Source organism: Haliotis rufescens, unplaced genomic scaffold (assembly GCF_023055435.1).
Source record: "Haliotis rufescens isolate VD_foot unplaced genomic scaffold, xgHalRufe1.0.p SCAF_2, whole genome shotgun sequence".
In the NCBI taxonomy this organism is placed as follows: Eukaryota; Metazoa; Mollusca; class Gastropoda; order Lepetellida; family Haliotidae; genus Haliotis; species Haliotis rufescens.
Genome location: NW_025963890.1, coordinates 61,267,338 through 61,292,759, shown reverse-complemented (window position 1 = coordinate 61,292,759; position 25,422 = coordinate 61,267,338). Strand labels below are relative to the sequence as shown.

Below are 25,422 nucleotides of genomic sequence, written 5' to 3'. Positions count from 1 at the left end.
CTTGGACGACTGAGCCACCCGTGCCCCCTACAAATAAGTGATGACACCAGGTGTTACAAACAATGTTTATATAAGTCACCCAGCAAATTGAACACTTATTATGACTTTCACATTTATATTCAGTACCCATTAAACGTTGTATGGAGTTTAGGTATTTGCGTTGAGCTCAAACTGAACACTTGCCTTAGCACAAACATACACATTTTAAGCGTATCCAATATTCACCGATTGATTCCAAATTATATATTTTTCTCATTCACAAAGAACATTTTCATGCTGAGATGTATTAACATGTTGAACTCAGTTAAAGATACTCCATGGAAACTCGGAGTTCCGATAAGTACCCAGCAACCCACATGTATGCTGGGACGGTCAGGTAGCCTAGTGGTTAAAGCGTTCGCTCGTGATGCCGAAGACCCGGGTTCGATTCCCGACATGGGTACAATGCGTGAAGCCCATTTCTGGTGTCCCCCGCCGTGATATTGCTGGAATATTGCTAAAAGCGGCGTAAAACTATACTCACTCACTCACACTTATGCTGATGGTACGGGGAGGGCCAGGTGGTGATCATGTAGCTTGGTTGATAGATCTTACTATCACTGTATTGACTGGTCCAGACTCGACTTTTTACATGACCTCATCACATTCATGTTGCTGGAATATTGCTGAGTGCAGCGTTAAAAAAACAGTGCCAGTAAAGGCCGTGTAAAACTTTGTGTTATCGTGTTGGTGTCAGCACACCCTGTACACGATTTGATAGTTCACAAATACTATTGCCCCAAAATGTGCAACCAATCTGGTAACATTGGAATGTTATCTGCTGTCACAACGCCAGGAGATAACTGTCTGTAAGTTGAAAGTTATGTCTCGAAAATAAATAAGAATCGGACTGAGGTCCTCAGTCACTTAAATGTCGCGATATGCAGTACACATTCTCATTTCACCTACATGTACATCTTCATAATGTCTTCTATGTCACAATAAATATAAGCGACACAACCCGTAATCTAAGGAAATCTCTGGCAAAAGCATAGTCCATTGTACGATTCCGACTATATCATGAGCATGTGTTTATGAATCACTATCAAATAGTGATGATATCAGATGTGCGTATCTCGCCCTCCCCATCGGTAGCACTAACACATACACATCCAAACGCATGTCTATCGTTCACCTGAATAAAACCACGGGAACATATTATGGTACTATATTGAATTACAACAGACATAATTTTTGTCACCGATGCATCAAATTTAGAAATACACTCCACGCGTCTACCATAATTATTTGGAAAGCTTTACTGAGGTTTGGAATGGTGTAACCCTATTAAAACAACCTTTGAGCAAGAGTCGTATGACGCCAAGGACTGGAGTAGTTGGAATATTGCTGGATGAAAAGGAAAAGTTTAGTATTGGCAAGTTGAAGTCACCCCTCTTGTCATACAGTCTTGTGGATGTTTTAAGGTCAAAATATGAAGCAGGTCAAGCGGTTTCACTGGTCCCTTTTATTTCTTGCTCAGGTGGATAAATAAGTGATGGGAAAATAATTTTTGACCTTTTAAAAACGATTTCAGATACTCGATATAGCCGAAGCTTAAGATAAACATCTTGGCCAAATTCCCTTGTTTTAGTTTTTGCCAATCTGAACAATCTGTCTCATATAAAAAAGAAACAAGTCAGCAAGGAGTTGTCAGAATTGGTGCCCATGGGGCTGCCTAAATGTCCTATCCCCAAATTCGACATTGATATTATCTACTAGGATGTCCTGCATTTCACATATTCTTTTCTCAGTAAACACCAGATAACATTTGCTTTGGATACTTTTTAGTTTAAAAAAAAAGAAAAAAAGTTTAACAATGAAAATAACCATCAAGTGAAACATTTTGGTAAAAACTGATGTGCAAAACAATTGCATCTTGTCTGATTATGTTTAAGCATAATACAAACAAATTATTAAGGCATGATTATACGAATGATGAATGTAGCCATTTTACACCTACCGCAAAAGTTTATGGCTTGTCATTGAACTGTTTATTTACAGAACACAGATCAGCTGCTCAACACATGGTGCACCTACAGATGCGAAAACAGAAACAATTCAAACTTTTTCTCTTGATGTCCTTGAGGTAAGAATTTATGCAAATATTTAATGACTACATTGTATATCCGAGATGTATGTGTCACAGTGTTGACTTATGTAATGAACTAATAAGAAAGAGTTTTTAACTATTTAACTCCTATCTCTTCATTTCAGGAAGAATACAAGTTAACAGTAAACGTGACTAATATCATCACCAACGGCAAGGTTCCTGTAGACTTCATCAACGTCGACATAAAGAGAGACGACAACAGAGTGAACTTTACAACACTGGGCAATAGACAGAAGAATCCAACCACGTAAATATGTCTCTTCTCTTATTAGATATTCCAGAAATGATTTGTTCTTGAACATAATCTTTAAATTTATTCGATTTTCTATTACATTCGAATGTTGAATGTAGGTTAAATCTTCTAATATAACTATTTTCTCCTTTCTGAACACAATACCATTGGACTAATGTCGTCTCATTGAGTTATATGTGTTCCACAAACAATGTTATGTAGAATTACACTGTCCACGGAGACGTCGTGTGACCAGTACTACTACCTGGCCAACTGTACGAAGCACTGTGTACCGGCAGACAACTGTAACGGCCACTACACATGCAACAAGGACACCGGCGACATTGTCTGTCGTAATGGATGGAGGGGGCCCAACTGCACGGAACTCATATCAGGATCTTACCCAGACTGTTCTATCTACCAAAGTAAGGCTATATCGTCTACATTAGGATAATGTTAAATTGATGCGTTGTTAGGATAACCATAGGGGTAGGATAAGGATACCTTTTATTCCACACTGAAAGGTCACAGACCCAAAGTAGAATTCTATTTTCGGGAGTGGTTGCAATTGTTTTTACAGTTTATATTCTAATTAACATAGCATAAATAATGAATGATTGTTTCTTTAAGAGTACAATTAACTGTTGTTGACATGATAGATATATTTTTGGGGTGAGTGGGATGTACATAAAAGAGCAGTTCCACATATTTACTTCTTAGATAGTTGTTTTTTGGATAGACTAACAGAAAATGTCAGTCATCTTCAATTACAATTAAATCACATTGCTTACAAATGCCTACTTCAATCATTAGTCTATAAGAGCTGCATCCAAATAATGCTGAGGCTATTCGAAATCTTTAAACATGCGTACAGTGGAATACCCACACTAATAGTCCACTCTTTTATGCATTCTTTCCAAAAATTTACATTTAGTACTAACTACTAAATGACTTTATCGCGCGTATCCAAACCATTGGCTAATTGCGCCCGTAACCCAATCACCCCTTGTAACTGAATCACCCCCGGGTCAGCATCCTGCACCGCGCCGGGACAATAATCCCGCTCAAGCATCATCCCGCCTTTGTTATAGTCCATCATTCGCGCACCGTCTCTCTTCAAGTACACGCGTGTTTCGCTGTATCTAATCGCTTTCGCTTTGAACGTTTCCTTTGTACGCAATCGCGACCGTTTCGCCGATTAAGCTTCGAATAACATCTATTTCAACACTGGCCTTATCGCATTTACTCAATCGCGACCGTTTCGTCGATTACGCTTCGAATACCACCTATTTCAGCACTCGCCGTATCGCATTTATTTCGTTCTACTCCCGAACTTCATCGTCGGGACATTTTACTCTTGTGGAATACCAACTCACCACCTCGATCTTCCGTGATGCCGTCAACCACAAGCTTGTGAGGGGAGCCAAGCTGGCCAGGACAACCAGGAGACAAACCCCGGGAGTACACATTATATAGGAGGCAACAGCTGATGGTGAGTCTTCCAATTACGGAAATATCGAAGGTGCGGGAAAAAAATCTGGCGTGGCGAGTTTGTCGACCTCGGCACAATCCTACCAATCACCGAGGAAAGCCACGAGGATGGTACGATTGACATGGCGTACGATTCCTCATGGAAGGTATTTTTTAAACCAATAAAGCAGCAACCAAAGCGTCTGTCCCTGGCAAGCTGGACTTCAGCTTTCCACATTATAAAAAATAATAATATATATCTATGTTAGTAGGCACTCCGAGGTTCGCACAACCCAGGGGTTGCTGTCCTACATGGAAACAATAAGAACGGCGGCACTTCGATTCGGGGGGGATGCCTGGTCAACCTACGACCAACAATTCTGACACAGAATGTCAAGGGACCCCTAACGACGCTGGGACAACATTGACGGGAGTTGTGGCTGAAGTACATGGTCACACAGCCGGTACGACAACCAGAGTCAGGCGGACGGGGCGCAATGACACGCGTACAGGGGGACATCGCCAGTCAGGTATGCTGGGATTTCAATAAATTTGGTTGGAGCAGGGTCAACTGTAAGTACACTCACAAATGCGATAAGTGTGGCAAAAATTCCCACAGCTCTAGGACCTGCTTTCGAGGGAATGGGGTCCAACCGACCCCACACAAGCCCAATCAGCCTTTCTCTAACAGGAAACCAGCTGCCAAGGCCCCTTCCCCCGTGGATCTCAATGAAATGGTACCCTGGTTACACCGATATGCTAAGGTCAATTACAGAGATGCAAATTATTTAGGGGTAGGTTTTAGCTTTGGTTTTACAAAAACTACAAAAGGAAGTCGACCTTGGCAGGATGGCGGGCCCCTTCAAGGACACCCCACTGGACAACCTCAAAGTATCCCTAGTAGGCATGGTGCCCAAGAAGCAGCCAGGCTATGGTCAGCATCTGGGTAAGCATGCGGAGGAATTCCGTCTAATTCACCATCTATCCTATCCCAGGGGTAAATCTATAAACGACTTCATAGACACAGAGGCCTGCTCCGCTGTGTATGCCAGATTTGATGAAGCTACTCATATGGTTCAACAACTGGGAAAGGGAGCACTACTAGCAAAAGTCGACATTCAGTCGGCCTTTACAATTATACCAGCCCATCCATCCGATTTCGAGCTGCTAGGCATCAGATTCGAAGGTGAGTTCTATTTTGATAAATGCTTACCATTTGGCGCATGGCCAACCAAGTGGGTGACGGATGGAACTACACGGGACTTAACGCTCCTGGAGCAGTTCCCCATCACACTGGCCATCCAACTCTGGGGTAAGCAACTTGCAAACAAAAAGGTCCTCTTCTACTGAGACAACCAAGCCGGTGTAGCAATAATCAACAAACAGTCTATCAAGGCCCCCAGAGCGATGAGCCTGCTCCGCCGCCTAATCCTGCAGTGCCTCCGATATAATATTCTGTTTAAGGCAAAGTATGTATGTTCCACTGCTAACACTATTGCCAATGCTCTCTCGAGGTTTCAGCTCAAACGCTTCCGAGAGGCAGCACCAGCCGCGGACCAGAACCCCACACCTATCCCGTGCAACATATGGCTGATCTGAGGCAGGAAGCCGGCAGACTCATACAACAATCTCTGTCTACAAACACATGGTCCACTTACCAAACAGGCATCAATGCCTTACACCAGTTCCGGGAGGCGTGGCCAGTCCCGCTGGATCAGGTTGTAAACTTTATTGCTTATCTGTCAGTCACTCACCACTCCCCTAACACAGTCAAGACTTACATTGTTGTGCTGTCTTCACAGCACAAATTCCGCGGGCTCACCGACTGTACAAACCATATCCTAGTGGGCAAGATTTAAACACGCTTACACAAATCAGTGGGCCGACCAGACATCAGAAAACCGATCACTGCAGATCTGCTGCAGGTAGTAACCAACAATCTGCCACACATATGCTCATCAGCATATGAAGCCAGACTGCACAGGTCAAGGCGACACGGCGCAGCCCCAGAGCCCTCATCATTCACCTGGGCTCCAAGGATCTGTGCTCGGTCAAGGGCAGCCAACTCTACCTTGACATGGTGGTATCAATCCTTTGGATACAACTCCAGCTTCCTGACACCAAGATCATCGTATCCTTAATGCTGCCAAAGAGCTACTGGCACGATGTTAGGGATCCAATAAAGATCGAGGGTGTGCGGAAGAATATCAACCGCCGACTGCCCAACAGAGTCAAAGAGCTCGGGGGTACAATAGTGCCACATCCCCAGATCCTGGCATCAGACAAGACATGGTACGCCTGGGAGGGGGTCCACCTAAGTGACAAAGGACTGTGTGTGTTTACGGACAATTTATTGCATGCCCTGGCACTTGTTTTGCGCCAGTAAGGATGTTATCTCCACAGGTTAGTGTTTCTTTTCAGTACATAGGCAAGCTGGGCAACAATGCTATCTCCGCGTATCGCGTGGCCGTGGGTGTGGGGTAGCACTCTAGAGCTTTGTGGCGGGGTTCTTGTGGGCTACACTGCTAGTAACAAATAAACTTGCTTCCAAATTAATACTCGTGCTTAGGGCTACCTGCGTTTCAGCGTGAACCTTTCCGGGGTTACCTGCTTCTCAGTGGGAACCTTGTCTTTCCCGTCTTTTCAGCCAGGGAATCATAAAATAACATACATTGGGACAAACAATTGCCATGTATATGGGCTTGGCGGCAGAAGTCGTCTTGTCAAGGGGTAGCTGACAGTTGGGTCCGCGGAGGTAGTCACACAATGGTTTTGCTAATGTGGCCAGGCAGTGGGACCTGCTTTGGGGCTGGGCAGCGGTAGTTTGACTTAGGCCAGCAGCGGTAGTTGCTTTTGGCAGCGTGGTAGTTGCCAAGCAATGGTAGCGTTTAAAATATACAACCATGGGGGCCGGACAGTGGTAGCAGTCTCAGGCCAGCAGCGCTAGCTGCGAATCGCCACGCTAGTGGCCATGGCAACAGTAGCCCACTAGTACCTGCACACCCTCGGCCATTTAACCCAATCTCATCTTGTGTTTTTATTATAGGCACGGGCATCCACGGCTCGGTCGACCGTGCCTCTCCTTGGCATATCGCCAGATAATTACATTTAGTACTAACTACTAAATGACTTTATCACGCGTATCCAACCATTGGCTAATTACGCCCGTAACCCAATCACCCCTTGTAACTGAATCACCCCCGGGTCATCACCCTGCACCGTGCCCGGGCAATAATCCTGCGCAAGCATCATCCTGCCTTAGTTATAGTCCATCATTGGCGCACCGTCTCTCTTCAACTACACACGTGTTTTGCTGTATATAATCGTTTTCCCACCCACCCATCCAGCTTGCCACTCCTTTTCTTTCCTTTTCAGCCGGTTATGTCCTCTTAACCTGGAATGCTAATCACTTTTTTTCTTCAGCGTTTTTCTATTACAGGTACCAGCAGAGCAAATTGTATATATGTAAATAAACCTGTACATATGTGAAATAGGTTTTCAGGGCGCCTCGATATATGTACATACCTCTAAACAATTCTGATATATGTAAATAAACATGAATTCTAAATAGCTGTATATATGTATATATGCGAATACCTGTCTCAAAAATAAACTATGTCAAGGTGTGCGGGGTTCTTGTGGGCTACACTGCTAGTAACAAATTAACTTGCTACCAAATTAATACTCGTGCTTAAGGCTACCTGCTTTTCAGCGGGAACCTTTCCGGGGTTACCTGCTTCTCAGTTGGAACCTTGTCTTTCCCGACGGGGAATCGTAAAATAACATACATTGGGACAAACAATTGCCATGTATATTGGCTTGGCGGCGGAAGTCGTCTTGTCAAGCGGTAGCTGACAGTTGGGTCCACAGCGGTAGTCACACAATGGTTTTGCTAATGTGGCCAGGCAGTGGGACCTGTTTTGGGGCTGGGCAGCGGTAGTTTGACTTAGGCCAGCAGCGGTAGTTGCTTTTGGCAGCGTGGTAGTTGCCAAGCAATGGTAGCGTTTAAATATGCTACCGTGGGGGCTGGACAGTGATAGCAGTCTCAGGCCAGCAGCGCTAGCTGCGAAACGGTAGCATTTTCGGTATACCCAACAAGCAGCCTAGTAGCCCACTAGTACCTGCACACCCTCGGCCATTAAACCTATTCTCATCTTGTGTTTTTATTATACCACCGAGCCGTTGATGCCCGTGCCTGTCCTTGGCATATCGTGGGATAATATTTTGAATTTTCTCTCTTGTAACAGGCGAATCAAGAATTGTAACAGTTATAATAACAGTTGTAATAATCATACCATTATCAATTTCAGTATCATTTTATACTTATTTTGTGGATTTAACGTACCAAGAGTTGTCCAAAATTCATTTGAAGACTTTATGTTATATTCCAAATAAAGTTTTTTTTCCTTTCAAGAAATAAAAGTTTCTTTGTCATCTCTGAATTTGTTGAGTCACGAACATCTGTGTATGTGCAGGAGTTGTTAGCCCTAACCAGTTGTTGCTCACTACCTTGGATAGTTTGCTTTCTATCTCATGCTATATCATTCTTATAAATCTAGCAAATCATTACCAAACTTACATAGAAACGATGTCTGTAGGTCTCACACACTGAACTAATCACATCGTGATTGGAAAGGGAGACCCATGTGGGCTCATCGATAAACTTCAGGTAAATGATCGAGACCATCACATTTCTGACAAAGCCAGATCTGTATTCAGATAGGACACTACTAGGAAGTACTCATACTTTGCTGTTTCAGGTTCAGGATTTGTATCAAGTAGCTGGTCTGGTTTGATGAATTGTTCAGGTGACACAAAAAAATTCAGCATGAACATCACAAAAACAACTGAGGGTAAAATACCCAAAGTCAGTGGCTATGTAACAATTGATCAGATCACTACCACCGTAACTGGAGTATTCTACAGTGATAGAAACAGTCTTCGTCTCCACGATGTGACGGACAATTTGTTGATTGATTCTACAATGAACAATAACACTGGCATCACCGGAGTGGTAACACAAGGAAGCACCGAATGCCCCATTGACTTGTTGAGGATAGAAGGTTGGTATATGTCCATATCCCATTGCCATCAAACATTATTAAAGTTTCATTTAAAACAAAACTGGTTTCAGATCCTACTCAATGATTATTGTTTATGTTGTTGTTTTTGTTTTTAGATATTGAAAGCCATGATAATAAATATATATGTCTAATTGTTCACATGGTGATTATGAATACATGTTAACAGGATATTTCGATGCTTGTGATGGACGAGGAACGTGCATCCGATATGGTCAGGGGAAAGGCGATTACTACTGCTGCTGTTTCGATGGTAAATATATAACGATAATGTTGGTCTGCTGGTGTATGTAATACAGGAATATTTTTGATGGAAAGGATAACAGATAGATAGACGAATACATTTATTCACTAATAAAGGCCATCGACCCACAATACAATATTATTTAAAAGGTAAATTCCTGCATAAAAGGGTATTTTTTTATGAAATTAGTGTTTCCTCATTTCAAAAATCTATGCTAAATATAGTCCAGTGCTATGCTGGATATATGAAGAACATGTGCGGAATACTATTCCCAATAATTTTGATCCTTTCAGACTCTTCAGATTTTCTTGGGGGAAATTCATTCATTCATTCATTCATTCATTCATGAGATGGATACTTTTTTTCAGTTGTTGGTTAGCATTGCAATTATTTTGGATGTCTTTTTTGCTTTTATTGATAAGTGTGTTCACATAAATGTCTAATTTGCTGTGGAATATTATTGTTTCTTCCAATCTCAACACATCATCTAAAGTTATTATACCTATTTTTATTCATTAACTCAATTTAATATTAGTGAGATGTGTTTGTTTGTAGATGTGATTTAACACTGAGCAATGATAAATATTATCCATAGTTGTTGCACTTTGAATTTTCCAAGGATGAATGCCAGTCTCCATATAAATAATAATAAAGCTTTTGTTGAAATTCACTTAAACAAATGTCATTATCTCCTATATTGTGTTGCATCTTAATATACGAAATCCTGAGCGAAATAAAATATTCTTAATTGAAGTGGCCCATATGTTTACCTAAAGCATCATCACTGATAAACGATAACAGAATGTTGACTCATTATCGCAAAAAAGACATTTGAACCAAGATAATATCACACCATAGTAACACAATTACTAAACGTTGCCCTAGTAGAACTCATAATGCCCTTGTATTTGTAAACAAAACCTATTTCATATGTCTGACCACTGAGCAACCAAAGTTACCTTCATAGTAAAAAAGACAATTACATGTATTCCTTTGGGAGCCGAGATAGTCTTGATTAACATTATATATCGTGTGACGTTTAAAATGTTAAATGGGGACGATTAGCAGTCCTACCGAGCTTGAGGTTGATTCATTCCCCAAAATCGCCCTTTGTGTGATGTCTGGCAGTTGGTAGTTACTCTTGTTACACACAGAGAATGACTCAGTTTTACATTAGTCAGCTACAATATCGTGACATAGTCCTGAATTGAGAACCCGATTGTGTCCCCCTTTAATTCTGATGATCACATGGATTTGCCTGTGGTGAATACTTGTATATGTGTATAGTTACCACTTGTTGGTTGGCTTATTGCAGGGACCAATTCTTGCTTTACAACTACTACATCAAGAACAACATCTGTAAAAACATCGACAGCACCAACAACGGGAAGTTCTGAAATGATGTCCTCAACAGACATTACAACCGAAGGTGCTACGGACAATTCATCAAGCAGGGAGACAACATCCCGATCCTCGACCAAGGTGACAATCACACAAACAATACCAACAGAGAATGCTACTGCAGCAACTACTTTCAACACCACGGGTTACTCTTCTCAAGGACCAGCAGTCATCTCCACAACCCCACAAACGTCAGCATCTCAGTCCACTGTTGAAGAAGTATCTTTGTCAGATTCTACTACAACTCTGTCAACAACTTCTACTGAAACGACAGTACAAACAACATCATCAACTACTACTGAGACGACAGTACAAACAACATCACCAACTACCTCAGAGACGACAGTACAAACATCACCAACTACTACTGAAACGACAGTGCAAACAACAACAACAACACCAACTACGACTGTCTCTACAGCTCCAACGACAACTGAGAAGCCGACCGTGTTCGAGCCTACCGAAGTTTACAGACTGATGTTTGAAGCTGTGGAGGAGGAGATGGAGGGCGAGGAGGAGAATCTGGTGCAGATCCTGAATCTGGCCTGGGAAGAAGCTAATGCTCTTATCTGTAAGACAGTGTACATGTTAAACACAGGCCTGTATGGGGTTACAGTATGTTTTTGAATATAGATGTGCAAGTCTAGGAAATCCTGTTAGGTACTTATATAGGAATATGAACACACAATGCCATTTAGAAAGCGGTCAAATGTAACTAGAATCTGTACTTTACTAAGAAAGTGTTATCCAAAATATAACATTTGTTAAATATAAGAATATAGTGTCTTTATTTATAGTGTCATATAGTTTTCTATTCTTTGACGAATTTTAATATACGAGTACAAGATACCAAATGACACTGGGGAGAGATTTTGATGATTGTGCAAAATCATACTAAGGGTATTAATTTGAAAATCAAGTTCATGTTTGAGGTCTTCTTAAAATTAATATGATGCATCTCAGCAAAGGAAAATATCAATATGCACTATTTTAATTCGACTGAAAATATTTCGATCTTTACATTTTATATACAAAATCGTTATGAAATCACTTCTTACATATTGCATTTGCATGTGGATCTAAATTTAAGATCAAGTGGACGAAAAGTCTCGTACAATAATGGATCAAACATTACACGTGTTAAGTCATACATGTGTACGAGAGGCGTCGTTTGACTAGATACTTTCACTTTCATATTAGGTATCGAGTATACCACCAAACCGTGGTGATATGACAATGTTACAACATGTTAAATGAATTCTTTTCACAGTTCCAGATCAACATGGCTACAACATCAGCATTTTGGATATGAAAGGTGCCATAGGAGAGAAAGGGTAAGTATTTCTAAAATCTCTTTATACATAAATAATATTTTGAGAGACTTGTTGACAAGAAAAAAGGGCTCCAGAATATTTTATGATAAACTCATAGCACAACTAACTTTCCTCTGATGTGTGATAAATGGGAAAATTAACTTAATCAAAGCATTTTATGGAATAATGTTCTCTCTAATTGTAGAATGTGTACCAATGATGTTAACTAATAGATTTCCAGTACAGATTCATAAATAGAGCTCTATATACCAAAAAGGAATGATTGAAAATGCATTATTGTGAAGGAATTTTGGTTAGAAATTGAAATGTACCTTAACACGAAATTTGCATATGATATTCATATTACCATTCTGGATAAGTTATTATGCTACAACAAAAACAACTACCTTTTCAACCATATATATAATTCTTCTTGTAAACACATACATTCACCAGTCAAACATTAAGAAAACTCCATTATGCTTTTCTTTTTTCCTAAAAATATATGTAAAATAGAAACAATTATCGCAATGAAAAATAGTAGTATTAATAGATTCGACAGAAAATGGAAGGAATTATCAGCCTACTTATTATAATTTCTCATGCGATCAGTCAATCAATATAATATTTTTTTTATGTAAATACCCATATCTGATCATGTTTTAAGATTCAATGAATTGCTATACTTATATATCTCATGTACCAGTGTTACATTTATGTCTACTGAATTGAAATAAAAATATTTTTAAAAAAAAAGAAAAAAAAGTATTTCTAAAATATTTCCTCAACACTCACTTTCTGTAAATAAGTGTGTCTTTGAGAATCTTACATCTTTATATCTTAAATATACGTCTGCTTAAATAGGTAATTCGCCTGCTTAAAATTATAGATGTCCTTTAAAAATTGAATTATTAAACATCAACGTGTGCATACATGTGGTCATTGATATCTGATGCCTCGGAGAGGATCTACACAATAATTTCGACGTAAGGAATATGAAACAAATATCATCAATTGCAGGGTTTTAGTTGTGGAGATCTCCTACACTGTGAGCATCAATGTTACTGAAGTCGACGTCAGCCGTCTGGTCACACCAACCAAAGCTCACCTTACCAAGGCCCTGCACGGACGCTACCACACGGAGCTGTATACCGGCGTGACCATCCTGTACCTGGAATACAGCTTCTCCCTCTACATCAGCGGGCGGCCCCCATTGGTCGACCAGTATCTGGAGATAAACCAGGATATTTACGACATATGGAATATGACAATGGGTATGTTGGGTTTCATCGTCGTATAAACATGTAGTATAACGGTGATCTTCGATACGTGGATTCTGCTGCTGGTTGAGGCATCATTGTACGTTACCAGTCACCATCAGCGATTCAAACAGTCAATTAGAGTGCCAAAATAAATGGATAGAAATAGATCCTAGTACTGATATCATAACCACTCCTGATTATTCTATCTGGATAAATATTTCTATTATATATTTCAAAACACTTTAACAATACAGTAAACCCGCGCAACAGTACATCAACAAAGAATATGTTTATACAAATATCTTAAATGGGTAATATACATGTATGCTCAAAAGGTACAGACTGAAGTAAATTAGTTTTAGTTATTTCACGTAATGTTAGTGATGCTCACTGAGAAGTGACTGAGTTAAAATGTAATTCTTTTTTACTAATGTCAGTGTTTATTGTATTGTTAAACTGTTTTGACAATATTCTATTATGTTATTGTTTGAAACAATTGTTCAATTGTTTGCGCAGCATACTTAGCAGCATGACCAAATTAGCAAACGTGTGTTGATAAAAGAATTTACGATTTGTAAAACATTGCCAATCATTCCTACAGGTACAGAAACCTTCAATATAACAACATCAGCCGTAGAGGAATACATCGGAGCCAATGGGTAAGAGTATTTACTTTGCACTACAATGATCCCACTCCATTACCATGGAGTGAGTGAGTGAGTGAGTGAGATTTTAACAATAGTGCAGTTATATTACGGTGGGGGACACCAGAAATGGGTTTCACACATTGTACTCATGTGGGGGCTAGAACCCGGGCTTTCGCCGTGACGATTTAAGCACTTGGTTACCCACGGCCCCCAATAGAAAGTAATGTGATAGGTAAAATGTAACAAGGAAACGAACCGTAACATATGAAGGATGCACCTGGCTCGTACCTTGTGTCATCACTTCCATAACAATGTTTTATGTGCGTGGTTATATTAACTTTGGCATTAATTTAATAAGGAACGAAGTGTGATTTCAAAATATTTTGTATATTTTCCTCCAAGTAAACATAAAAACGCTGCATAGTGTTATATCATCATACATTTGACACATACAGCTCACTCAACTGTGTGCACCTTTCAGGGAAGAGATAACGAGAATCTACTACTTCCTGTACGCCAATGACACCATGATACACCCGGCCGAAGTGACACAGCCAAACGTAACCTCGCTTGTAACACTCGGCCGCTATGAGCTGTATCAGCACCAAGAGGGCCGCAGTATTGTCCGCTACCGCCTCACCTTCAGTATCAACATCATAGGAGAGGTAACCAGCATGGACCAGAGCATCATTAGGGATAGGATTCATCTGACATGGAACGGTGGGTGTCATCTGAGTTTGAGTAAGGCAGTAGGGTTTGAGGGTTCTTTTAGCATTATACCAGCAATATTCCATCGGGGAACCCGTGAAGATCTGGGTTAGAATTGGCCTTCAGGCGACTATCGGCTGGTCAGGCTCGCTGACGTGGTTGATGCGTGTCATCGTATCCCTATTGCGTAGTTCAATGCTCAATCACTGGAATGTCTGGTTCAGTACCGATTATTTACAGACCGATGTCATATAGCAATATGGTCGCTATATGGCTGAAATAATGCCGATGCGACGTTAAACTTGAACTCACTCACTCAATTACTGGATTGTCTGGTCTAGATTCAATTATTGACAGAGCGCCGTCATATAGCTGTAATACTGCTGAGAAGGACGTTGAACAACAACCAACCAACCAAACAAACAAACAAATGAAAAACAGTGAGGGACCCCTGAATTGGGCGTCAAGCATTTTACCCCCGTGGTATATCAAATCTGGGCCTTCAGGGTGACGGGCTACCCCCACTCCATCTGGAGAATCGTCATCGAATGCACAACTACATAAGATGATTGCATGATTACCATAGCCCAATATTTCGGTAAGCAGAGGGAGGCTGTTACCATCTGATCCGGTTGTTTTCATTCTAAAGAGACCAAAGCTACTTAAACGTTATATTCAGTGAGTTTATCATTGATGTTTTCTTTTTCAGAAACAGACATGCTTATTACAAATGTGAACATTATCCTGCTGAGGTGTGAGCGGTACATTGAACCTAATGGGTGAGACATATACTAGTTCTTTTACCTAATTAAAACGAGTATGGTAACATTTCTATGATGTAATATACATCACATTACCTGGGTTATATTTTTTATATACATGTAACCCAAAATCAATGTCACAAATTACATAGTTTTAAAAAAGCAGTCTGATTTTCGATCAGCTGTAAAATATAAAACATATGTGTGAATAAATGGTGGTCGTTTTCTGATCATTCCAGAGATTTCATCACAAAGGTGATCTACAAAGTAACATCTGAGAACTCCACAGTATATTCAGTGCTGCAGTCGCCCCCTAACACATCAAGATTCGACGTGAATCTGAACGTCAACAACACACGTGGAGAAGTCTTCAGACTCTATCATGAAGTGGATTTATTCCGCTACTCCTTCCACCTTGGCCTGTACGTCCTTGACAAGATCGACACCACTCATGACATCGACAAACTGGTGGAGGGGCTGGAGAACGCCTGGAAAGCGGAACTCATTACACAAGGTGTGGAGACAATTAGTACAGTGCTGGGCAAAAGAAAATATACATTTGAAAATTAGATTTGACCCCAACTATTAAAACGTTACTGGGCTGAAAACAGTTGCAGAAACACTACAAACTTAAGGTCCAAAACGATTAACAATTTCTTGTTTGATCCATTTTAAGCCACCATCACACATGGTTGGATAGTGTTTTTTGCCCGGCAGTTTACGTATCTAGTAATAAGGCTGTCCAATTCAACTATCATTGTCATTACTCGACATGAAATCGAGCTTTCTGATTTGGCAGCGTCTGTAAACGTCTGCAGGTCGGACTGTACGAATTCAAAGACGTCATATGTTTGATAAGACGTCCCGAGAAAACCGTTGAACACGTACTGAATAGTTCGGTACGTGGTTCAATAGCGGACAAAACGAGATGTTACAGGAGTTGAGTGTTCATGCTCCCTTTGGCCTCATGGTGAAAAACAACGTAAATTCCCGTAGAAACATGTCTAACTCCTTAAATCTTATTCACGTAATATTATCTCTGTGTCGATTAACCATCAACGACTACCTTTATAGTCCTCATTAAGATCCATTGATGTTAAATCAAGATGCTGCCTCAACACCTGGTGTTTTATTGCTTAATCTAAAGTACAAGGCAGCTCTACTCTATCAGACCGCCTCCGTGGTCTGGTGGTAGAGCGTCCGCCCGGAGAGCGGAAGGTCCGGGGCTCGATCCCCGGCCGCGTCATACTCAAAGACGTTAAAAGATGGTACTTGTTGTTACCCTGTCTGGCGCTCGGCATTAAGGGGCTAAAACAAGGACTGGTCGGCTCGGAGTCAGTATACTGTGTCTGAGTGGGGTATTCATGTTAAACTGCGGCATGGTATCTCAGTTAGCCAGCACCATAAATCGGCATCAGTCCGGACTAGTACAAGCAGCTACACAAACACACACACGTACATGCACGTCGCTATATAAGTGCAATAATCTTGGACGCAACGTTAAACCCCATTTCACCACCTCTACTCTATTAACATTGACTAAAGCAGCTACGTTACCCAACAGACTGAGAATATCCGGGATAAAATAGGTCTTCAACAACCCACGCTTGCCGTGAGAAGCGACTATTCTAGTCGTAAGAGGCGACTAACGGGATCGGGTGGTCAGGCTCGCTGACTTGGTTGATGCATGTCATCGTATCCCAATTGCGCGGATCGATGCTCATGATGTAAATCACTGGGTTGTCTGGTCCAGACTGGATTATTTACAGACCGCCGTCATATATCTGGAATATTGCTGAGTGTAGCGTCACACAACTAACAAACAAAACGTTGCCCAATAGCGGCAGGGTGAAAAGGCCCACCCACGCACACAATTACAGATCCTGCCAGACATTGTGTGAGTTATTCATGTGTACATGGCGTTTGAAACTACAGCCGTGCACACAAAAATCATATCAAATGTTTGATTTATGATACAGTTAGGAGATGCCTTATTTACTTATTTTGACGTAATCCTCCTGACTGTCACAGGAGAAGTAGACATTAAACATTCGAGCCTTTCATTGCATTCCACATTTGTATCCGTTTCAAACACTTGTATAATAGGGAGGTATTGTTAAAGTAAATATATAACATTCCGTCACAATTTGTAAAATGTTGAACTAACAAAGAACATATGTGTTCCGCAAAAGAATTTGGTACCGAAAGAAGGAAAATGTATAACCCCCCCCCCCCCCCCATTGGGGTAGATTCTGATCATTCGGTGACGACCTCGCGGTATATCTGAGTGTATGCATTTATATGTGTTAAATGATAAGGAGATTTAACGTTCATCGGACTTTCATTTGTAGTTAAAACTAAGTCATAACAAGCGCATGTGAATACAGTGTATTGTCTACGTAAGTGTATATGTTGATCACCCTGTTTGCCCAAGGAGCAGTAAAACATTGTCAAAGAAATACACCATTTATTCAAAAAACGTTGTGGCTGTAGCGGGTAAAGTGGGTTAGACGTTCGCTACTCATGACGAATGCCCGGCTTCGATTCCCAACAGAGCTGCATATGCAATGTGTGCTTTGGGTCCGCCGAAAAGAAATTATTATGCTAAAAGCTAAGTAAAATCCCGCCCACAAAATCACAATAAAAAACGTTGCAGGCTTTATCAAGCCAAAAACTAGTTTTTGAACACAGCATATTGACATAAACCTAATAATATCCCGATGTCATCTCTTTGTTTTAAGTTCTCTGTACACAATAACCCTTCAAACATTGTACATTATCCTTGAATACTCAGGGAAAATGATACGTTGTGCAGGTAGAAGAGGCAACTGAGCCATTGATGTAAACGCAATACAAAATTAACCTGTATGAACAGAATCTTGTTTCAAATAAATGTTTGCTGCAATTAAAAAATGGGTTTAAATCGGATTTGAGGGCCACTCCTGGACTATTCACGGCGCAAATATCTTTATGGATAAGTTTCTTTTTTTTGGTATCAATCCCAATTTCGGAAAACGTTCGAAAGCGTTCGCTGGTCACGCCGAAGACCCGGGTTTGGTTCCCCACATTGGTACAATGTGTGAAGCTCATTTCTGGTGTTCCCTGTCGTGATATTGTGGAATATTGCTAAAAGCGGCGTTAAACCATAGTCACACACTCACTCTGAACGTGATGGTCATAGTAAGTATAATAAAATAGTATTTATCTCTTGAATGAATGAATGCCTGAATGTCTGAGTGAGTGAGTGAGTGAGTGAGTGAGTGAGTAAACGAATGAATTGTCAGCCTGTCGTCATCAATATTCTAGCTATACTACGGCAGTCAGGGATGCGAGTAATTGACAGCAAGATCAACAATCCAAACTTCATATCAGTCGGCTATTTTTGCACCCAAGAATACGAGTAACCTAATATATTGTACACGGAATTCCTATGTGGACGTGTCGTTACGTGCCCATTGCCCGTTTTGTACAAGCCTTATCCCGACCAGATGTGGGGGAAATATAAATATCGGAAACCACATTGTTTATGTTTTGTGATTCAGACTGGGATATCAGAAACTTCAAGGTCCGCTACATAACGGTGAAGCAATACATTGGCGCAGATGGGTAAGATCTTTTCAGCATGGATATGTTGCGACAAAACCGTTATTGTCATATTAGTAAACAATATCTTTCTTAGAGCATTTTGACACTTGTGTAGAAAGAATGAAGCGTTTAAAATCACATATTAAATCAGATACAATTTTTATTGTATATGAATTGTATACTAGTAATGTTTATCTACCTCGATTTCGAAGGATAACAGCGTGATAAAGATATAATAATAACACATATACTTAGGATACATTTCTGAAAGTATAATTATAATAGACTTGTTTTTTTTTGTAATGTTCTGTTCGGGAGTGATGATGAGGATGTGGGACCAGGATGCTGGTCGAGTGGGTGTTTAAACCAGTAGTTACAGCGATGCTCATCAAACCCAAACCCGGGTTCGATTCCCTACATAGATCCACGTGCGCGTGAAGCCCATTCTATTTGTCAATCTTCGTGATGGGACCCATTTACTCAGTCAGCCTTCTGTTCATTTTTGCAGCCGTTTCGCTGACATGTTGCTGTACTTCATGACCGAGAACCACCAGCTTGTAGACGGAACCCAGTACAAGGAGTTAGACGTCACAGTGCTGCAGAACTACATTCAAGTGACCAAGATGAGCGGTGAGCGCTATCAACTGGTTTCTGCCCAGTCGGCCGACCTGGTCGAAATGAGGCTACACTTCACCATCACGTTACAAGGCGTCGTGCTGACACAGGACAGGAAGTTCCTGACGGGGGTCATATTAGGAGCATGGAAACAGGTGGAAGGAATAACAGGTACACACTGAATTCGGATAAACGAAGTGATTTAATTTTAAATTCGAATTTCAACGTTTCTATAAGTTCCCATATGCGCTATTCCAAGGGGGGCAATTTTCAACAACAGTTTTCTGAAGTTAACACACGGACTCCAAGAGAGTTGAGTTCTCGTACAATATTGAAATAAATATGTAAGAGGGTTAGATGGATTCGTTTTTTATGATGATACCTCATCTAACAAATTAAATATGTAACATCAAAGCCAGAAAAAAATCAACTTCAATTATCTGCCGCAACAGATTCCATTGGCCGTAAAGGGCGGTCGGGTAGCCTGGTGGTTAAAGCCTTCGCTCGTCACGCCGAAGACCCGGGTTCGATTCCCGACATGGGTACAATGTGTGAGGCCCATTTCTGGTGTCCCCCGCCATGATTTTGCTGGAATATTGCTAAAAGCGGCGTAAAACCACACTCACTCACTCATTGGCCGTAAATTCAAACTGTGTTGTAAATTATATGATTGATCCCTAAAATTCCGTGATGACGCCTGGTGTTCGCGAAATTAATGATTCACATGATTCATAATATGGAAAACATTTAAATATTGATAAAGGGTCAGTGTAACACTTTTATCCCTTTCCAGCTGTACTGAGGCACGTGTACATTCGTGCAGTGGAGGAGATGGTAACGGAAGAAGGGTAAGTTAGCCAGGACAGGGGAACGCATGGCACTTTTCCAACAACCTATACAATGTCACATTGAGAGTTCTGTATGTTGTTTGGCGCTTGTATCACTCCAGTTACAACACGACGACCTATAAGTAGATCCAGCACTCCATGTAGAGTGGGATCCACGCTGACCAGCGCTTGACAACATAACAGCATTAACAATATGACAACATTAACAACATGACCATCACCTAGTCAGGGCACGATGACACAGGGCCAGTCAGGGCCCACATTACAACCATCCAATCATGATTAAGCATTCCTTACAACAAGGTGATGTGATTGGGGACATTCCAAGGGTGTATACACAGTGACAGAAGTCCGTTATTTACATTTGAACGTTATATGAGACCTAGATTAGATAAAGATCATGTTAAGTAACTTCATGTTTTCCATAATACATTTAAATGGACATATTTCCCTTCAAAATGGAAAAGCTGCGTTAAGTGTTTGAATATCTAAATATGGAAAAAAAGACATAATCTATCGAGTGGTCGCAGTAGATATTCTACTGTTGATGAGCATCCTCTTCAATAGCAGTGGAGGTACATTTACGCGTTTGGTTCTTCTTCACAGGATGATTGTATCACGTCTCTTCTACACGTTCACAAGGACGGAAGCATCGCTGGTCAAAATCACCAACCCACTTGAGAAAGCTACAGCAAAAGAAAGATTTTATGGAAAAGTTAAAAGGAATCTGTTTAGTCTGAGCTACAACAAACACCAAAACTACAACTTGTACACGGGCAAGGAGACGTTATACTCCAGGAGATACACCTTCGATCTGTACTTTGAGACGGAGTTAGCACGGTTGGATTTCGTTCGTGTTGAAGTACAGCTCAGCAAGTACCTGCAGCAACATTTAAGTAAGAATGTTTATAGATACTGTGTTGCGTTTCCAATAAATAGTGTTATTGTTTCTTGTGAGTGGTTGGGTAACCTAGTGGTCAAAGCGTTGGCTAGTCACGCCAAGGATCCGGCTTCGAGTATTTGATTCTTTAGATGTGTAGACCATTTAGTTGTGCTCCCTCATTATATATATGCACCATTGTACAGAACAGAGACATTCTCACTCTCTCTATTGATTTTAGTAAAGTATTGGATTACCTAGATAAGTGAAGTGTGAAGACCATTTTAGCATCCCCATGCACTTCTATGGCTGGAACGCCGAAGACCCGGGTTCGATTCCCGACATGGGTACAATATGTGAAGCCCATTTCTGGTGTCCCCCGCCATGATATTGCTGGAATATTGCTAAAAGCGGCGTTAAACTATACTCACTCACTCACTCTATGGCTGGAATATTGCTCAAAACAGACACCTTCTCACTAGCACTATTGGATTTATATAGGATGAGTAACATTTTGGCACACATATTGATATAGTGTATGCAGTGTTATAGTAGTCATATATCCAGTATGTAGGTGGTTGCATCTTTTGTACCAGATAGACGTCATGTTACTAACCTTCGGAAAACAAAATCAATGCAAAGTCAATGTAGAAGAAATGAAAAAGTGACAATGGACAGTTTGAAATACATTTCGAGGCAGGATCTTGCTTATTCAATAATCCAATTCGGTGTCAGTACCAGTGTGTATGCACCGTAGTGTTGGCAAAATAACATTACGTAAAACATGTAATATATTCATAACGAATATATTTGATGTCATTGTTTTGAATGTTAATGACAATTATCTGTGATTATAGACCTCAACAAGGACGTGAAAGTGAAGATAATAAAACAGGAGGAATATTTTCTTCAACAAGTGACGCAGTAAGTACAGTGTGTGGAAACAAAAACCTTACTAGAACCACAAGCACTAAATAACGCATAATTGTTAATAATATAAAATTCAACATTTTTAACACGATTCTTACAGGGGGACTGATCAATTGCTTAATTGCTCTTAATATCAACGTGGGACAATATTTTTGCTATCATACAACATCAGTTGCTTTTTATATGCAATGCTTGAAGTTAAGATCGAGTCACACTAAAAAAAACCTGGAGGTACTGAGGAAACACGTGGCCTAAATGCATCATAACGGAATTCCCATTCAGCTGTACAACACTGCAATCTAATGTGTTTAACAAAACAAACCATTTAATAGAGTAAACATTGTACCTCCATTCAGTTTTGTAACACAGCGTCTGCACAAGCCGTTAAAGAAATGGTCCGTCGATGGCTAGCTTTAAGTTGACCCTTTGTTTTTCAGGACGAGTGGTGTGGCCAGACCACGGCACTGGAGAATCTTCTATGTGATCCACCAGGATTCAGCTCTTGTGTACCCAGGATTACACAAGAAGGTTCAGGTGAAAGACCTGGCCAAGTCCTTCAACGTCACTGGGATTACCGGCAGACTCTACAAACTGTACCAAGGAGAGACAACTCAGCTTCTAGACTATTCCTACCAATTCTTCCTCCATTTCCGCGAGAGAGTGTCTCCAAAAGATTGGTTTAAGATCAAACCCCGACTCGAGAAGGCTTGGCTGATTCAATGTAAGAATTATGATCAGTAAACACCAATCCCCGTACCCTAAACCACGAAACAAACACCATCGGAATATCCAAAAACATAAAAGTGTTTATCAGTCACTATCAAATAGTGGTGATATAAGGAGACCGCGGAAAGGTCAGCGTATCCTGCCCTCAGTAATGTTTCTCAACCCCAAGGTTGATCTCTTTAATAGCGAGGGAGTGAGTGAGTTTGGTTTAACTCCGATTTGAAACGTATGTCAGTTATATCACGGTGTGTCAGCTTGGTGTGAAAGGAAAGTCCGAAGTGATGCAAGTGTTGTGCGATTACCACTTTTGTGAAATCCATGAGCATTAGTATGGTGCTGACAAACCTAATGGATGCCATAGATGACCCCCCACCACCTTCCGTTAGTAAGTAAATATCATTTGTACAGGAATATTGTCTGTAATCGAATATTTGAAAAATAGTACTGTGTCATCTTTTTTTGGCTTTGACATGAACAAGTTTGTTTTCAGTTGAAGTTAACGTGTCTGTGCAGATCCAGGAGGTGGAGGAAGTTATAAGTACGGAAGGGTAAGTTTTCTTAATCACTCTTCATGTTGATGTATCCAGGTGAATACATTCCTGGGTGGGTAATCATTTAGACGTTATTATCAGTAAAGGACTTCAAACTTGTAAGAGCAACATCTTCCTATTATTTGTAACGACGTGTCAGGGCTACCTCTTGCATTTTTGTTCTTTCAACTTGAAAATGCCTGTCAAAGACTATGGACTTTAATATCATTAGAAAAACATTTTTCCAAGTGCAAAGTTTGCACATACAAAATTATGTTTTACAAAATGTACAAACTACTTCTCATATGAGGAAAATATTCTCTAAGGATCGACGTTTACAAAGTATTTTTTGCTGGTGAAGAGTTGATCAATCAAAAGCGAGATACAATGATGACTCTTCTGTTCCGTGTAGCGTTTCGTACTGGAGACTGGTGTATTGTATGACCGATACCTCCACCAACACATCCATATATCCTGGAAACTGGAAGAGCATGAATCTTGAGACTGTGCACTTGGACTTCACCAACATCTACGGATATACTTACACTGTCGTGGATTATACGCGTGTGCTGAGGCGAATCTCAGCCGCCTTCCGGTTGATCGCCAGTGAATCTGTGACGGAGTACTCCTCGAGTGTTAACAAAGCTCTCAGTAAAACCTGGTGTGACAAAATAAATGGACTAGGTAATACACTGATGCATAATATACCTTGCTAGCAATAGTGTAAATTTAATAATATTCACTGTAACTGTAGAAAGGTACAATTGTTAGTCAGCTTTGTCGGTTCCTAACACTCTGCTCCTGTCTGTAGAAGAGTATCTTCGTACTGAGTGCAAGATTCAATGTATATTTGACACACTTGAACATATTAGTAATTAGTGAGTGAGTGAGTTTGGTTTTACGCCGATTTTAGCAATATTCCAGTAATATCACGGCGGGGGACACCAGAAATGGGCTTCACACATTGTACCCATGTCGGGAATCGAACCCGGGTCTTCGGCGTGACGAGCGAACACTTTAACCACTAGGCTACCCGACCGCCCCTATTAGTAATTAAATCAAGATTCAACATATCTTTGAGAAATTTGTTCAACATGTTTTATTCGTTATGTTGCAGGGTACAACCTTTCTTGTGACCATATGGACATCGTGCTAATCAGGAGACCACACATAAAGTTGTCATCAGGGTAATATTTTTTTCATTTTCATAACTCTGTAGATCTAGTTATCTATCCTGATAAACTAACCTCAATTGTGTTAGTGTAATAGCTGCGATTAATATAAGGGTTTGTAATAATTACTTTTCACGCAATCTAGGAATTACATTTGTGAGGAAATGTATTGAGAAGTACAGCCTTAACTATATGTATGATCGTATAGTTCCTTCAATATTTTGATTTCAGTTCTTACTCAATTGGTGTTTCAGCATTTCAATATGGCGTTTATACTACTTCCTGAAGTATGATGGCATCAAAATTGATTTCTTGACGTGGCCCAAGTTCGACCTTGAGAAATTTACTCTTAACATCGGTCAGAGGTTCCCGATTAGATTCTACCATTGGTTCGACTTTGACCTCTCCTTCTGGAGCTTCCAGTTCTTTCTCAGCTTCAAATCCAGAGTGGAGAAGAAAGACTACCCTTCCGTCACAGCAGCCATATTGGAAACGTTCAAGAAAACCAATGCAGGTACACATCATGTGTCGCAAATTCTCAATGTAACTTGAACACAGTGGGAATGTTTGGTTAGAACAGATCCCATCAACCTGTGCAAGAGGTCGTCAGTGGCGATTTAGTGAATGGGTTGGTCAGACTCGGTGACGTGGTTGATAGCGTTTCAACGTACCCCAACGTCGTGGATAATTGGTGATAACATCAAATCACTTCATTATCTGGTTTAGAATCGATTACTTAAAGTCTGCTGTCATATAGCTGCAATAATGCCGAGTCTGTGGTCAAACAACAAACAAACAAAACACATGTAACTTGCCGGCTCAAAGAGCTTGGAAACATAAATTAACGAAATAATTGTGCTATACCGTC

At 40.6% G+C, this 25,422-nt stretch overlaps 1 protein-coding gene across 1 annotated transcript in view; it reads left to right on the top strand.

Annotated features, from left to right (window-relative positions):
• Positions 1-317: 317 nt before the first annotated feature.
• The window catches only part of LOC124143356, a 53,558-nt gene continuing 28,453 nt past the window's right edge, over positions 318-25,422 (top strand). The window contains exons 1-23 of the mRNA XM_048399392.1: positions 318-376; positions 2,041-2,125; positions 2,254-2,396; positions 2,604-2,806; positions 8,612-8,914; positions 9,102-9,185; positions 10,492-11,148; positions 11,848-11,911; positions 12,911-13,164; positions 13,754-13,811; positions 14,281-14,519; positions 15,217-15,286; positions 15,508-15,782; positions 18,811-18,874; positions 19,362-19,639; positions 20,262-20,316; positions 20,923-21,212; positions 22,054-22,120; positions 22,564-22,847; positions 23,343-23,400; positions 23,795-24,066; positions 24,500-24,569; positions 24,809-25,068. Coding sequence (XP_048255349.1) covers positions 318-376; positions 2,041-2,125; positions 2,254-2,396; positions 2,604-2,806; positions 8,612-8,914; positions 9,102-9,185; positions 10,492-11,148; positions 11,848-11,911; positions 12,911-13,164; positions 13,754-13,811; positions 14,281-14,519; positions 15,217-15,286; positions 15,508-15,782; positions 18,811-18,874; positions 19,362-19,639; positions 20,262-20,316; positions 20,923-21,212; positions 22,054-22,120; positions 22,564-22,847; positions 23,343-23,400; positions 23,795-24,066; positions 24,500-24,569; positions 24,809-25,068 — 4,192 coding nt within the window. The remainder of the gene's footprint in view (positions 377-2,040; positions 2,126-2,253; positions 2,397-2,603; positions 2,807-8,611; positions 8,915-9,101; positions 9,186-10,491; positions 11,149-11,847; positions 11,912-12,910; positions 13,165-13,753; positions 13,812-14,280; positions 14,520-15,216; positions 15,287-15,507; positions 15,783-18,810; positions 18,875-19,361; positions 19,640-20,261; positions 20,317-20,922; positions 21,213-22,053; positions 22,121-22,563; positions 22,848-23,342; positions 23,401-23,794; positions 24,067-24,499; positions 24,570-24,808; positions 25,069-25,422) is intronic.